Genomic DNA, 17110 nt, shown 5'->3' with positions numbered 1-17110 from the left:
AAAGAAATTTGTCAACCCACTGAAAAGCTCAATCTCATTGTCAATGGAAAATTCTTCAAGGCAAGGACATACTATTCTGTCGCCTATTTCACATACTATTGAAAACCTACTAATCATTTCAGGTTAAAGAGCTGCCGTTTGTGAACGACAGATCGCATTAAAGTTATATCTCCATGAATGATGGTCTTCCAAAATTTTAACTTGAAGGGTGCATTCATTGCTTCAATCTTAAACCTCCAAAATTCTAACTACATGGAATTCCAAATATCAAGTTCAAAGGCAAGACAATCCTACATTATTAGTGATTCTAACAGGCAGGAAACAGACTAGTAAATAGAACAGTAATAATTGGCATTTGGATAAATTTTGCTGAAGCAATAAATACAGGCTTCAGGATACCAATATAAACCCATAATAATATGGATCATAAATTGTCAACAAGCCTAGCACCAATTTATCACAGTTCCATCAAAATTCCAGCAGCAAATTAATTATAAAAATTGCTCAAAACACAACCATAACAAGCACACTAAGAACACAGGAATTTTTACGTGGAAAACCTCTTCAAATCAAAGAGGAAAAACCACAGGACTTTTGAGTCCACCACAAATCTCCACTATAAACAAAATAATGTTACAAATACCACATCCATAATTGTCACAATACATAAACAAATTGATTTCAATAACAAAGAGATTAAATTCTAGAGAAGATGAAGAAAAAGATGAAGAATTTCACCAAAAACAAGGCAAAATTCATGGACTAACCAGGCTAGAAGTTTCCAATTTCGATCTCCACCATTCAAACTGAAGAACCAGGTGTCAAGAACTTGCTGACCAAATTTGAGCTCGATCCAATGGTGAATGAACTCCTACACTCCGAGAATTTTTAACCAGGCCAACTAAAGAAGAGCTTGATTTGCTTTACGCCACCAACTGCTATACAATCAAGGTTATCCTGAAGTGAATCCACTCTTTATCTCCTGTACAAGAATTACAATCATAAAATACTATTAATCAAGTTAACATCAACCATCAAACAGTACAAAACATCAAACTGGGTCAAATTTTTTTGAAAGATGCTGCTGCCTAACCCTTCAGTAGAAAATCATACATTTTACACCATTGCCATGGAAAAAAGTGAGAGATTGATAAACAGGCATTAGAGCTGCTAAATAGGAATTTAAATTTGATTTCACAGTTCACATCCAAGTACCATCTTATTTGACAATTACTTCCCAAAGTTCCTCTTTTCTTTCTTCCTTACTTCTGCTTCATATCCCTTCTATTCATGGAATCTAGCTATCCTGTTCAATTTGACTTTGTTGGCTCAAGTAAAACTTTACTATCAGAAGAAAGTATATCTAACATCATAGCTAGTATTGTGAAGTCCAAATTAAGCAGAGAAGAAGGGACAAATTAAGTTGAGAAAAAAAAAAAAACCTGCAATGCAGCCATGCCCCCTATTGAAACTTGAGAAAGAATTATCAGCAACACCCCTGTTGATAGAAAAGGTTACATAACTAGAAGTTGGCATAAATCATTATTCCTTAATGAATCTATACTTTAAAGTTTGTGAAATTCTGAGTCAAATCAAAATTACATGAAGGTAATAATAGATCATAAGATGATGGAAGAACCATAGCATATGAATTCATCGCAATACGCAATGGAAATGAACGGCAGAGTGATAGCATATATCTTGTGCATTTATTTATAATCCATAAGTGTCCACTTTCCGGTAAAAGAAAGACATCCCAGAATGAATTGCTGAAGAGTCAAAATATAATTAATGAAACCATAAAGTATAGAAAAATGAAAAAAAGATGGTATTTCTCAATTGGGCTTTTTCTTTTAATCTTTAGATCATCAAAGGCAAGCTTCCTAGTATATACTTCAAACAAACAACAAAAGATGGGCATTTATTCATAAACAACACCCTGTAAGAAACAAAAAACCTGATCATTTTCCTTTGTTTTGTTCAAAAAAAAAAAATGATATTGCACATGGAAGGAACTGAATTGCCTAAAATTGATTTTACAGAAAAAACAGGCTGAAATGTCTGTATCCAGGGAGGGAAAAAAGGTGATTAAAATTAGGAAAATAAGCAATAAAATAAAATAATGGATAATTTAGAGAAATTTAAAATTGGTTGTGTCTAGAGCTAGTAAGAGCTTTGAACTGAAATATGAGACATTTTGCATATTCCTCCCGCAAATAATTAATTATAAATATATCTCCTCATTTTCTACTGTGACATTTGGGATCTGAGAAATCTTTGACCACTTAGAGCCACATCCCTTCGCACAACTTTTCTCAAGAAGGGAAACTTTATATAAAATACAGAGATGTTAAATTTGAGAGGTGTTGCATGACTGTAGCTGTAGCTAGATACTTGATATTCTTATTAACCAACTACTCTTTGTTCTTTTCTTTATTTTTCATGAATTTAAAATACTGATACTGTATTGAAGAGCTCCTCAATTCAAAATGCATCAATTTTCTTTCAGTTCAAAATAAACAAATTGATTTGTTCCTCCTTCCTTTTTTTTTTTCAAGATAACATAGTCAAAATGTAATCTTACTCAATTTCAATCCTAAGATATCATGTTATAAGACTATGAATTAAAATTTTTGACATGTTCTATTCCTAAGCTATCATTGCCTACAAGAATTGTACCTTGGATGTCAAGAGGTTTTGTGAGGGCAGTCTCATCAATCAACAACAAGATTCTGGCTGTATGGAGTTATCCATAAAAAGTTCTGTAGAGGAAAAAAAGTTCCGCTTCTTTGTCCTCTCAGTATTCACATTCTTATCATGCGGGCCACTCAGTAAAAAAGTTCATCGTCTTCTCATGCACCACCAACAAAATAAATAAATAATTAATTAAAATATAAGATCATCATCTTCAAAATATTTAGAGAGGCCAGATGATGGGTAAACATACCTATAATTATAGACAGGAGATGAGAAATCTTGGACCACTCAGAGCCAATTCCCATGGTGCAATTTTCCCTAAGAAGGGGACAATCAAGAATGTGGAGAGTCCTTAATTTGGAGAGGCGTTTCATGGCTATAGCTGTAGGGAGATACTTCAAATTCTCACATTTCGAAACCTTAAGGTGGGTTAGAGATGATAGGTTGCCTAACCACTCTGGCAAAGCTTCCACTCCATTGAAATTACATATAACCAACGACTTGAGGGCAGTGAGGCCTTGAAGTTGATCTGGCAAAGACTTCATTCTACTGTCATAATCCCCATATACCCCTAAGTTCTCAAGGGATGGGAGGTCTTGAATTGAATTCAGATAAGGAAAACCATCCAACGCCTTAGAGAAACCACCAACATGTAAAATCCTCAATCCGAAAAGCCCTCCTAATATCTTCTCTGGAAAACAACTCAAACTTTGACACTCTGTTATATATAAATGACGAAGAGAATGCAATTCGCCTATATATTCAGGAACGAATGTCAGCCCTTTGCATCTACGTATTTTCAATGATTGCAGAGAAGTGAAGGATTTCAGAACACTTGGAAGACAAGTTAACTTATAAAACCCACCCATCGATAGACTTTTAAGAGACGGAAAGGAGTGCAGTTCGTCAAATATATAGCTTAATTCTTCACAATCATCGACTTGCAGTTTTACAAGCGATGACTGATCACTTAATGGAATTTTTGTCAACCGAGGACATTTACCTATGCTCAATTCTTCAAGGCAAGGAAATACATATGTTTCACCTCCTTCATTTACCGGTGCCTTCCATTCAACTAAATTCGGCATATTAAAGAAGCATAGTTTCTTTAATGCCGGGAACAGTCTCCCTCCATTGCTTGTGCTTCCACTCTCAATGCCATAGAATTCATTCCCTATGCTTCTGATCTTATCCATTCCAAGTATCATAAGTATTTTAAAACGAGGAAGATGCCCAAGCTTCGGGAGTTCTTCACAGCAATGACAGTCCCAAAATTTAAGTTCCACCAAATTATCAAAAGAGTCACCCTTACTTGGAATTTTCATCATTAACAGCCACTGAGGAAAATTTTCACCCAAATAATTCCCTATGTCTATTCTCTCTATGTTTGGGTGAGGCTCAAGGCCCTCCAACACTTCCTTATCATTGCTTCTGATTTCTCTTCCATTTTTCCATATAAATCCTAGGGCTTTTAATTTCATTTTCCCCTTTAGATTTGATTTCTCAGCTTCTTCTTTGTCTCTCACCTCCTCAAGAAAAATTATGTTCAACTCCCCTCTTAGTTGGTTTAAGCATTCTAGTTCTTGAATGTTACTTCCCCCACCTGGAGCCACAAAAAAATTTGGCAGTGTTTCGAGACAAGTTAACCGCCCCAACATAGATGGCATATGGTGAGGTTCAGAAAATTCAATATGCCTCAAGTTGATCAGATTGCACATTTTGTTTCTGGGAACTTCTTTAAGAGACCGGCAAAGAGAAAATCTCAATGTTTGCAAATTGTAGAGACCGGTGATGGATTCAGGCAACACTTTGATGTTAGTCCTTGAGATGTCAAGATATCTTAAATGTTTCAACTTGCCAACTGAAGATGGCAACTCTTCAATTTTGGCACTTTTCAAGATTAGAGTCCGCAACCTTTTCAACTTCCAAGTCCCATCAAAGACAATGCCATCTATGAATAAACTGCTCAGCTTCTTAGTACCACCTTTCGGAAATGCCATTAAAGTTGCTGCATTTTGACGATTTATAAATAAACGACGAGTGAAAGATATGTTATCACCCGTTGAACAATTTTCCAAAGTCAATAATTCAGACTTGGAAAGAGACAATGCAAGATCGTGTACAAGATCATGCATCTTGCACCATCTAATATTCTCATATTGATCCTTTCTCACATCTTGAAAAAAGGAATTCTGCAGTAAGGCATTAAAATACTTGTTGCCCTCATCTTGACTAGACGGCATCACTAAACCTTCAGCCATCCAAAGCCAAATTAGTTCTTCCTTGTCAAAATTAAAATCTTTTGGAAAGATCGAACAATATGCAAAACATGACTTCAAGAATGAAGGCAAGTGATCAAAACTTAGTTTCAGTATGGACTGAACATTATCCTTTCCATATGATGCATTCAAAACTTCATTTTTCTCAATCAACAACCACGCATTCTTATCCCTGATGAAACCCATCGTCCCACCTAAAACTTTTGCTGCTAATGGCACTCCTCTACATTTTTTTGCAATCTCCTTTCCAATGGCCTCCAAATCTAGGTCTAGGGGGGTTGATGTTCCATTTCCTAACACCTTTTCCTTCATAATGAACCAACAATTATCATCAGACAACAAATCCAATTTATGCCTACATGAAATAGACGTCTCCACCTTTGATGCCACCTCCTCACTCCGAGTGGTGACAACAATAGCATTTCCGTTGTTTCTACTAATGTTTTCCAAACGGATTTTTAAATCATCCCACCTTGTTAATACATCATCCCATACATCATCAAGAACAAGTAGAAATTTTTTTCCCTCCAACGCCTTTTCAAGCTGTTGAAGTATTGCATCTTTGTTGGTCAACCCTCCCATGTTTGCATTGAGAGTTTGCAACATCTCCTCTAAAATTCTTCGATCATCAAAGTTATCAGATACACAGACCCATATTTTAAGATCAAAAAGCTTTTCTTTTATTAATTCTTGACACACCAATTTAGCTAAGGCTGTCTTTCCCAGACCCCCCATCCCCACTATGGGAATAATAGTAAGAACTTGTTGGTCACAGGAACAACTCAGCAAGTTCACAATTCTAGAGACATCATCTTCTCTCCCCACAATTGTGTTGTCAAGGACTGAGTCCGTCACTCGATCCAAGTCAATTTGAGGCATTGTTCTATCTCTAGATATGACTTCGAGTCCAAAACCCATAGCTTCATTCTTAATCTTACTCAACGATTCACTTACGTTCTTAACTTTGTGGGCTATTTTGACATGTAATGCAGCCTTCTTAACAAAACCAGTGCCTTTGGAGAATGGCAAAAGGTTGCGTACCTTCTTTCCGGATTGGTCTTGCATTTCAACCTTCTGTCGAAGATTCTCATAGCCTAACTCGTCAAGAACATCTTCAGCCTCATAAGCTACATCTTGGAGCTTCTTCAACCAAAGCCTCACAGGCTTCCTCTTTGTTTGTTGCTCCTCTGCATCTTGAAGCACAGCACGGATCATTGTGAGAGATTCTTGGAGGCCTTTCAAATCATCCTTGAGATTCCAAGCAAGCATGATTTCATCAGTAATGAGTGAAACCACCCTGGATATTGCTGCGTCTACCACGAAACTGGAGATCATGTCAGTCATCGTTTCTTTCCAGCAAAGATCAGAGAAATGAGTTGAAGCAGAAGTTGAAAACTAGAAGATGATAAGGAGAGGCAATATTTTTGAGTGAAGTCAAGGTCTCGTGTAAATTATTAAAAAATCATTTGCATGATTGATGGTTTTAATATTATGAAACGCGCAGGAGCCAACGCACGTGAAAGCAAGGATGTTGTTTTTCTATTGAGAAGTTATTTTTTTTAATATTCAACTTGTTACTTCCTGTTCCTAAGCGACAAATCTTCTGTATATTCAAGGAAATTTCTCCTGCAAATTCAATGGTAACATGCAGAACCACGCATAATTGATCAGATGGTGCTCATAGTATTCTCTTTCTTTTTTCCTTTATCTTAATTCTTTTTTTTTTTTTTAATTCCTGGAACGTGTAGCAGAAAATTCTACCAAAATTTTCCTTTGATTGATTTAATTTTGAAGGGTTTGATTAATTTTAATATGAAAATATATTTATACAAAAAAAAAAGTAATTAGTGTTAGACCTGTTGAAGGTTTGCCAGAACATTTTTTTTTTTAAATTATGACAAAGAAAAAAAAATGATAAGAATTGACGTTTCAGAATTTTAAAGCACTCATTATTCAAAAAATCCCTTCGTAATTAATTTAACATCTAGTGTGTAATGGAAAGCATACCAGAATAGAACAGTAAAAAAGAAGTCGATTATGCCTAATTGATTTAGCTGGTTCGAAGTGATATAACTCATATGATAGCTTCAGGTTCTAGTTATTACTACTCTAATTCTCTACTGAGAAAAGGAAAAAGAAGAAGAAAGAAAGAAAAAAAAGTTGATTACAAAAGATCCCCTTCAAATCGTAAGAAGAAGTGTGACAGGTGATGCCACTTCTACACTACTTGAGGATAAATTCCCCCTTAAGTCTTTATAAATTAACAATTTTGCTTTCATTATGGTTTTGATTAATGATGATCTAACACTAAAATTATAAAATGTATGAATATTTAAAGGAAATTGGATGGCAAAAGTGTATTTAAAGAAAAAAAAAACCTTGGCTTTCAAACCTACATTAAAGAAAATAAATGAATGAAAATATTCATAGGTTAGTCGATGGGCATTTTTCTTCTCAAAATGATGTTAATTAATAATAATTTAAATTATTATTGTGCAATTCATTGAAGCCAGCACATTATAATGCCATGGAAGAAATTGTTTTCAAATATCAACTTTTTTTTTTAGAGCAATCACATAATTTTTTGCCATTTATAATAAATTTTTTTGCCATTTATAATAAAATTCTCTCTTAAATTTAAAATATCATAATAATTTTTTTTATAAATTAATAATTATAACTTGATTTAACTTAACATATGACATTATTTTATTATAGAAATATTTTAATAATATTGTATCCTTTTGTTTTTTTAAAAACATATTTGTACTATAAAACTACCTAATGTTTAGCATAGTTTCAACACTGCCCGTTAATTTCCCTAGGGCTTGACACCAACTTGCGGCTTATTGATGTGAAATTGTTTTGCAAATGCATTAGGGGAATATTTGTGGGTGAAATCAAGACCTATAAATTATAACTTTCATTTTTATTTTAGGATAAATTTTAACAACTATCCCTGAACTTATGTAATTGTAACATTACAATCCTTCAATTTAAAAATGTAACATAAAATCCCTCTAACTTCCAATTATTCAATTAGACGCTGATCTAAAAAATTCTAGCTTAGAGCTTAGTCAGTGTTTTTCTTTTCTCTCTTAAGCCATGTATAAATTGAATCATTTTTCTCCCTATAGACAGAATAATTTTTCATGCATAAAGAAAATAATTTCACACTTTACATAAAAGAGGAGAAATAAATATTTAATGAATGCCATGCGAATGCTATTTACATCAGTTTCTAACTGAAAAATCAATAATTGAAAATCAGAGGAATTTTACCGTACAAAATTTAAAAGTTTAGGGAGTGTTATGTTATATTTTAAATTTAAAGAATTGTAATGTTACAACTATATAAATTCAAGAACAGTTGTTGATATTTATCCTTTTATTTTAATATAATGATGTTGATAAAGTAGGGGAATATTAGAGGATGAGATCAAAAGAGTGGCAACTATTTCACATTCTAAAAAAGTATGCAAATTGAAGAAGGGTGAGAAGGGTATCATGTTTTCCAAACCATATATCAATGTGGAGTATGTAAATATAATCTGAACTCTGAATTCTTTATTTTTCAATCTAAACCATCCAAAATTTAAACTAAAAATAACTTCAAACTAACCAGCACATTTGCAAAACACTAATAGTCTATTGGTGACTAATAATATGACTGGGATTTTATAGAGTGACAAACATAACAACACAGATAAAAGGCTTTGTCTGTGTCTGCAATGGAATCTTCATATCTCAACTATCTGTTTCTTCTCATGCTAAACAGCATTCCATTCGCTTTAACCCGCCAACTGCTACACAATCAACAATCTCAATAATTGAATCCACTATCTATCTCCTGTCCAAGATCAAAATACACTATCAATCAAATTAATGTGAACCATCAAACAGTACCCAAAAATACACAAGCATATGAAACACCAACATTTTTTTACGCTTTCTGACACATAACCTTACAACTACAACTGACCACCAAAATGAACCGTCATCTCCTCATTTTGGTTTTGCATCAAGTAGGCATATCATAATCATAATATAATGAAAAAAGTGGAGAGTAAGGCTTAATTATTTGCAATTAGATTAAATAGCTGAAATGGCATCAATAGAGAGATTAGTAATTCTAGTTATACTAAAGGCAAGAGTATTACACACTCATGTCTTTTCCCTTTCTTCCCTCCCTCTAAAGCAATGCTCAGCAAAGCTACAATTCCTCACTCCATTCCCTCTCTCTTTCCTTTCCCAATCCTTTCCTGTTTTCCTCCTCCCTTTTCTCTTTATTTATGTTTTCTCTATGATTTAACTATTGGACAGCAGAGTAGGAGGACAAAGCTCGGGTTGATTTGAAGATTCTCCAGTTATTTCAGATGATACACGTTTAGCACGGATTATGGTGGGTTTCTTTTTAGTTTTGACTTTTTTGTTTTTCTCACATTGATTTTTAGATTTTAGTCATGTACAACGCATAAAATCAAATGCCCTAGTACAGAGTGTGACAGGTTAGTAGGGGAAAGGGGGAGAAGGGAAAGAGAGAGGCCTAAGAAGATAACATGGAGGGAAATAGTATCAAAGGATTTATAAGTTTTGAATACTAATGTGGACCTAATGTCTAACATAACCGAATGGAAAAAAATAATCCATATAGCTGACCCCAACCAGTTTGGGATTAAGGTTTTAGTTGTTGTTGTCATATTAATTTTAAGATTTTAAATAATTGATTAATCACTCATCTTTCACAGGTTAGGCAGTTCTATTGCAATATTCAGGTTAGTTTCAGTTTGAACTTTGAAACAGTTTGGATTTTTTACCATATAATTTTGGAATATTTATTTACCCTTGTTTTATTTTATTTTTTATATATCACTGATTTCTTATTTCCCAGTTCATATTTTGATCATAAAAGATTTCTAATGGATTTTTTATTGGCTGTCCTTGATTGATCCTTTGTGCTAATTTTATATAATTTGTGCTAACTATAACACAAGCTCAATACTGCAAATCGTGCAGGGCTGCTTATTAGTTTGAGTATCTATTACGAAGCAAGGATAACATGCTTGAGTATGCTCCACAGTAAGGCAAATGCCTGTTTCCAGCAAACAAGCAAAAACTTAAGCTACAGAGAAATTAAATAGCATCACTCAGTTTCTTAAGAAAATCAACTATGCAAACTCACTGTTCCAGTCAAAAGCACAAGGAAATAAAAGGGAAAAAAAATCAACTGACCTTAGGCGTTTGGCTGTTGGTGCAACCAATCCCCTTTTTTCTAGGCTTTTATATCGATCCCTTAGAAGGGTGCAGCAACCCTTCATATGATTGAAAAACAAAGGATAAGAACAGCAATCTTCAGTTTCAAACTTCTAATAAACAGAAATCTGATGACACTTAATCAATAACTTCTAAAAATAAAAAAGATTCTGGCATGCACCTTCAGCTTGCGGAGAGAACCAGTAATTTCTTCAGACAATAGTACTTGTGGAGGAGCAGGCTTAAATCTGGAACAGAAAATTGTCAATTAGTTTTGTCATGCTTGAGATTAATAATGCAAAATATAAGTTTGATTTGAAGAAACGAAATCCATTAAGAAATTAAATCTTGATAGTGGAAAAAAGTTGAGAAGTTAAACATGCATAACCAAAATACAATATTTCAGCTAATTGATTTCTAAATGTTCTGGCTAATAAGGAAAGATGTCAAAAGACAACTGCAACTGCATGCATACTTGTGCTTTCCCAAGCGTGGTGGACACGTTTTAAGTCTCTCTTGCTTAGCTACTATACGCCTGATGTGTCTTTTATGCTTCTCCTCATCTTCTTTAGCTATTTCCTTTATGATATCTGGCAAGCTGCAGCCGGAAAAGAGAAACATACAGCAGTAAGAACACATTCTTCACTGAAATAAATCTCACTTGAACAACAATGATCATCTTACGAATCAATTTCTTTTGAAAGCTCCTCTTTCTTCTTGGCTTCTGCTTCTTTTTTCTGCTGTTCTTTGAGTCTGGCTCTCCTATTCAACTCAACTTTGGTCACCCTCTTTGTGTTAGTAGACCTGCTACATGACCATTGAAATAGAAAGAATTTAGATGAGACAATTATTAGAAAATACATTCAATTTGTAAGCAGACAAGGGTATAGGTTAAAGCAAAAGAAAGAACAACATTTGAGATATAAGTTCTTAAAAAGTTAAGTACAAGTGCATATATATGCAATAGTGATAACAAATAAAACCTTTTTCCTTGCGCAGCATCCTCATTCTCTGTCAAATTCTCTTCACCATCATCCCCATTATCCGCCTCCAGAAAATACAACTAAACACAATAACATATGTTGTAATTTCTGCTTAAGGAAAATAACTTAAATGTACATGTAAAGCAAGAGACTCACATCTTCTTCATCAATCACTTGCTGTTCCCCAGGAACAGTTAATGGAACAGGTTGAGGTCCCAACTCACTCTGATAGACTTTCTGCATTTCCTCTGCAACAGCTTGGGCCAAAGAATCCTGGATTGAAGAATTGAAGCAAAAAAGAACATAAAGCATTTCGATTTTGGAAAAAACACAAGAAAAGCAAAACTGTCAGTATCTGAAATGTTAGGAAATTACCTGATGAGCTTCAAATGAAGGATTAAATGAGCATCCTGGAGGCTCAACTTCCACTGCCCGAATAACTGAAGGTTTGGATGCCTGTAAATGATCAGCTAATCATCAGGAAAATGCACACCCTGTTCAATATCTACAAGGCAAAATGAATTTCGTACATGCCAAAACAAATACAACAAATCCTATGTATTCTATCATATTTAACGAAATATCCTCATATGCAATGTAACAGTAAGACCTCAAGCTGGAATTTAGATAATTAAAGCCAATCAAGTACCTTTCTAAGTTTGTTGTCACATTCACCTGGAAGATTGTCAAAGGAAGCAAAAAATAAAAACCTTGCAATCTCTAAACAACCAAACAAGCTAAACTAACATAAATTATAAAGTTATGCATGCCAATGAAAATTCAATACCTTCATTTTCCCACAAGTCGACCATGCCAGAATCCTGGACAGGACAATCATTCTGAAACAAATCCCATGAAATAATCTCAATCCCGAGCAATTTTAAAAGAAATTAATCACAATTCACAACCTCACTCAAAACCGCTTGCTCACTTACCTTGGAACCATCTTGAGTGGCATCTTTTGGCTCAGACTCTTTCAGGGATTTCTTGGATATCTTCTTCTTTTTCTGATTCGAAGATGGCACCGCTTGAACAAAAGGATTTTTCTGAAGTATACTGTCACAGCGGAGTACCTTTTCTCTGTGCTTCTCAATCTTGCGCTTCACAGAAAGATCTGAAATTGACCCAATAAAAGGTATCAGCTAAAGATAAAATTGAGGAAAAGGTGAAGGAGAAGAGTTTCCATGAGGAAAAAGAGAGAAGGGTCACCTTTGGATTTATCGACGAAAAAGAGGGACTCAGTGGGAACATGGGAAAGAGAGCCTCCGGAGAGAGCATCTTTGGTGGATTTCTCAATGAAATCGTCTATGTCTTCGGTGCTTATGTTTGCTCTCCATGCTTTCTTGCCCTTCCTTGAGCTTTTCGCTTTCTTCCCCATCTCTTTCTCTCTCTATCTTTGCTTTGCTTGCTTCCTGCTGTGGCTGCCGAGAGTCTGCGCAGATGGCGAGTGAAACGGTAACCTTGCACGACGCTCGATTTATATATCTTAGCAAAACTGAAAAACGGTGCCGTTTCTGCTTTGACAAAGGAGGTTACTCTCAAAGTCTTTTTTTTTCCTTTAGATGCTCACAAAATTTTTTTTTTATTTAAATTTAAATTTAATTAATAATTTTGTAATTAATTAATTTTAAATTTAATTAAAATTTATATTAAGATATTATCTGAATTTATTTAATTTTATATAGTTAATGAATAATTTATATTTAAAATTTGATAATTTTAATTAAATTTGAAATTTTATTGATTTAATAAATTTATAACTATTATTATAAAAATATATTTTATATGTAATTAATTATTTATATAAAAAATTTAAGTAATGAATATTTAATATATAAAATTTAAATTAATATGAATTAAATTCAAATTAATTTTAAATTCAATTATATACTTCATTAGTTCTAATAGGTGTTTAAAAATAACAATCATCCTTAAAGAAGTTAGTATTTTTTTTTACTCAAACTCATTTCAAATTTAATTATTATTATCTAAAAAAATTTAAATTTATTTAATTTTATATAATTTTATTAATAAATATTTGTTAATTAATAATTTATATTTTAAAAATTTAATAATTTTATAAAATATTTAAATTCTATTTATTTAAAATATAATATATAAAAATTTGTAAATATCATTATAAAATATATATTTTATAATTAATTAATTATTTATTTATATAAATAGATTCAGATAATAGCTATTCAATATGCAAAACTCAAACATATATATATATTATTTTTTAAATCTAATTCGGTCTCAAATATAATTATATATTACCCAAATTCATCCTATTAAATTAAGGTTCAATCGCAAATATCCAAATTGGTCCTTCTCTCTAGAAACCTCTTATTTTCTTTTATTTTTCTCATATTTTCTTCATTTTGATCTTCTCTTTGGATGACCACCCATGACAACTTTTCATTATTTTTTTTCTCAATAATTCTTAGATTTATGTTCGTTAGGAATAGATTTTGGACATATATTCTTAGATCTATTATTATTAATTAGTTATTGTTGTTTAATTTGGTTTAATTAATTTAAGAGTGATGTTAATTTAAAGATCTCATGTTATTAAATTAGAAGTTGAATAGTTAGAATTTTTTTTTTCAAATAATTTTTAATGTGTTAAATTTATTTAAGAGATTATGACGCTTGATAATACTAAAATAAATTATTGAAAACTCATGAATTAGTTTCATTTAATTATTTTTATTTTAATTATAATGAGTGCATTTTTTATTCATTTATATAATGAATGAACTAATTTAATTTAATTTTATTACAGTTATAAAATAACTCCAAAATTCTAGCATAATTTTATAAACAATGTAAAAAGAGGAACTTTTACATAAGTTTGAGCTGCGCAAGGGCTTTCAACTAGTCTATAATATAATCAATCAAATTTATTCCAAATTGGGCACATTCTATGATTTATGTGAACACAAGTTCTGCTTACGGAGAAGCAGAATAACGCTGAGAATTGCTCCAGCCAAGGAAATGGATCCCCAGATGATGAAAGTTCTGCTATAGCATTGCAAACCCAAGCAAATCCCATGATTTCCTTCACCTTCCTTCTGATAATTAAGAGCAGCCAAGCACCCAAAGACAAGAAGCCCCAGTGGAATATTAGTCTGAATAATGGTTTTTTTCACTACGAAGTTGTTGCAACCAAAAGCCTCGTGCATGGTTGATGCACTTATGGCATTTAAGGCTCCAGAACAGGCTCCAAGAATTCCTGTGCTGATGTATAAACATCTGCTGCTGTCGTTGATTAGCAGGAAAAAGGCCACCGGCATAGGAAGAATTAGGAGCACTGTTAATGCTGGGTTGGATATGATTGATTTTTTCCTGGAAAAAATATCTTGTGAATATCCAACAATAAAAATTACAGGGACATATATGTTATAGCAGGTAATTAACCAAGAGTAAAGCTGCAGCATCTCTGCAGAAGCAGAACCTATCAAACCTGAACTTCATTGAGAGGCTTATCTGATCAAGAAAGCAAAATTTTAAGGTATAAGGTTGATAAAGATGAAATTGGTTCTATCAATAATGTTTCGACTCAAGGTTACTGAAATAGTCTATGAGTTCTCGAGTTTGAACCCACTTGGAGCCTATTGAACTAAAAAAGAAAAAAGATAAGCTTGGTTTCTGCTGTCTGTCCCTTGATTTATAATGCATGGATGTGTTAATCAAATTTGATTAGCTATAATCATAAATAATTCCTTTAGTTTTGATGTGTGATATCACTATATGATCTTTTCTATTTCAAAGTTAGTAGAATAATGTTCAAACCTTGTATACCACTTGAACATAACTGAGAAGTTCCTTCCAAAGAAGCTGAACACACAGGACATTGCGAATAGAGATGATGCTACACTGCTGCTACGAGATACGAAGATTTGTTCCAGGTTGATCAGATAAACCTTTCCTACGGCAGCTCCACATGCATTCACCATGTAAAACAGCCAAAAGTCTACATCTATCAGCAGCTCTTTCAAACCATTCTCATTTCCCACCATTAACACTTGTTCTGTGCCTCTATCGACCTCTGCGGCCTTACTTTCATCAGCACATCTTTCTTTATCTATTGCGATCTCGAATTCTTTGATGACCCTTTTGGATTTTGATTCAAAAATGTCAGTACAAGGCTCGGGCATTACCTGAGAGTTGCATTTCTGCGTTGTGAACTGGTGTAAAGCAATAAAAGATGCTACTGCAAATGGTATCATTAGCACCAAAACTAAAATCACTGCTTGTAATTGCAGAGACAAGTGTGTGAAACTTGGTGCAACACTTTCAATCACTACATATATCCCAGTTGAAATAGCTATCAGAAAGGCAATTGGAGACATGTCTATGTCTCTATGTTCCAAGCACTTCAGACCATAATTTTTTATTGCTACGGTTAACCCAACCACGATAGGAGCAAGGGAAGTAAAGAGGAGATAAGTAACGGAATTTTGAGAACTCTTCCTCCCTTGAATGCCTCCAACTAATATACTATATATCTTTTCACTCAACCCAGAATAGCTTGAAGTTATTTCAATCAGTGTTCCCTGCCAATCCCTGAAGTTTCTAATGGCTAATGTGGAACAATAAGTACTGATCCAGCAAGTGCTATTTCCTGCAAGGGCATTTAGAAATATCACTTGCCAATAAGACAAATCAGGGATTTTGTGTGCAATGGAAAGATATTGCCCACCATAGCCAACTAATCCAAATATAAGGCCAATTACTAGGATCATAGAAGGAGGAAGATAATCAACTGCAGCTCCTGACAAGAACCCAAAGAGCTTTCCAGTTTCTGAAGCAACCATTAGATTATTGAGCTGCACACGAGAGAAATGGCAATATTGTTGTTGTGTTGTGGAGCATGTAGGGAATATTGAAAAACGAGTACCACTAATGGCTTGTAGCAAAGTAATGCACCCCAAGACTAGCCAAGATGACGGTTGTCTAAGGCTTAATTGATTGCTCATTTTTCTTTATTATTTTGGATGTTAACTGGATTTGGAAATTCTTGATTTGCTCTTTTCTTGTTCTCTTTATAATAAATACAGCTTTGTGTCAAAGCAAATAATCACCTGAAGGACGTTTTCCCAGAAATTTGTTATGTGTAACTTTCAATTACAGTCCAAATTTCCAGATAGCAAAATTAAAACCAGAAATTATATATGTATCAAATCCAAATGTTAGGCAAATTGGACATACTTGAGGCTGGAAAGAACCTAGCTAGCTCTCAAGAAAAAGATAGGTGTGTTTTACTATGTTTCTTCTTTTGCTTTTCCTCTACTTTCTTTTCTTTTATGATGAGCCAGGAAAGGCAGAGAAACTGAAACTGATATAATCATGAAATGGCTTATGAGAACATGAGAAGACTAAAAATGAACTTTAATGGTAGAGGAATTAAGATATTACAAGTAGGTTTACATTGTGAAATGTGTTGCTTCTAAAAGGGGTTAGGTTGTCCCAATTTTGAATGCCATGTTGTTAAAAGTTGCTGGTGATTGCAAGTACAGGATCAATTGTATCTCTGTCAAAGGCCATCCTAAGAGTAACTCAGCATAAGATCAAATAAATTGCATATAGTTTAGCCTGCCTTTTTTTTGGCAGACTAGCAAATATATTGCTGGAGGAGAAAGGAGGTCTTTCTTTATTACCATCACAAAAATTACTCATAAACTTGTAAATTCTGATAAATTAGGTCAATTTCAAGCCCATTACAAGACAGCTTTAATTAATTATGGTTCCAACAAAGTTCACACGGTGATAGTGAAAGTGTTCATAATTTGAAGAATCACTATATATATTAAAGGCCAGTGCCAGTCAGCAATCCATTTAAATGCTACCTCACCAACAAAAATATATTTGAATATATAAAATGACATTATT

The 17110-nt window shown here is 33.4% G+C and overlaps 3 protein-coding genes across 6 annotated transcripts; all 3 read right to left on the bottom strand.

The window, feature by feature from the left end:
* Positions 1-544: 544 nt before the first annotated feature.
* On the bottom strand, positions 545-6871 carry LOC110668033 (putative disease resistance protein RGA3). 3 transcript variants are annotated; one of them, XM_058151902.1, is made up of 5 exons: positions 2948-6871; positions 2680-2848; positions 1443-1498; positions 1216-1306; positions 545-982 (listed from the first exon to the last, which is right to left on the bottom strand). In XM_058151902.1, exons 1-2 carry the CDS (start codon positions 6318-6320, stop codon positions 2829-2831), a joined length of 3393 nt encoding a protein of 1130 aa, XP_058007885.1. In that variant the 5' UTR covers positions 6321-6871; the 3' UTR covers positions 545-982; positions 1216-1306; positions 1443-1498; positions 2680-2828. The 3 variants fall into 3 exon arrangements, with proteins under 3 accessions (XP_058007885.1, XP_058007884.1, XP_058007883.1); XM_058151901.1 differs by having other exon boundaries at positions 545-1306; XM_058151900.1 differs by lacking the exon at positions 1216-1306.
* Positions 6872-8523: 1652 nt separating this feature from the next.
* On the bottom strand, positions 8524-12676 carry LOC110668091 (ribosome biogenesis protein NOP53). 2 transcript variants are annotated; one of them, XM_021829179.2, is made up of 12 exons: positions 12422-12676; positions 12148-12326; positions 12000-12051; positions 11862-11887; positions 11588-11668; positions 11369-11485; positions 11213-11292; positions 10914-11036; positions 10705-10827; positions 10411-10477; positions 10209-10288; positions 8524-8826 (listed from the first exon to the last, which is right to left on the bottom strand). In XM_021829179.2, exons 1-12 carry the CDS (start codon positions 12588-12590, stop codon positions 8820-8822), a joined length of 1104 nt encoding a protein of 367 aa, XP_021684871.2. In that variant the 5' UTR covers positions 12591-12676; the 3' UTR covers positions 8524-8819. The 2 variants fall into 2 exon arrangements, with proteins under 2 accessions (XP_021684871.2, XP_021684873.2); XM_021829181.2 differs by having other exon boundaries at positions 10914-11033; positions 12422-12675.
* A 1343-nt stretch (positions 12677-14019) lies between these two features.
* On the bottom strand, positions 14020-16155 carry LOC110668039 (protein NUCLEAR FUSION DEFECTIVE 4-like). The gene is made up of 2 exons (XM_021829065.2): positions 15011-16155; positions 14020-14563 (listed from the first exon to the last, which is right to left on the bottom strand). Exons 1-2 carry the CDS (start codon positions 16033-16035, stop codon positions 14140-14142), a joined length of 1449 nt encoding a protein of 482 aa, XP_021684757.2. The 5' UTR covers positions 16036-16155; the 3' UTR covers positions 14020-14139.
* Between the last annotated feature and the right edge of the window lie 955 nt (positions 16156-17110).

This window comes from Hevea brasiliensis, chromosome 8 (genome assembly GCF_030052815.1).
Source record: "Hevea brasiliensis isolate MT/VB/25A 57/8 chromosome 8, ASM3005281v1, whole genome shotgun sequence".
Lineage (NCBI taxonomy): Eukaryota > Viridiplantae > Streptophyta > Magnoliopsida > Malpighiales > Euphorbiaceae > Hevea > Hevea brasiliensis.
The sequence above is the reverse complement of the archived record's forward strand: the minus strand, read 5'-3'. Positions and strand labels throughout refer to the sequence as shown.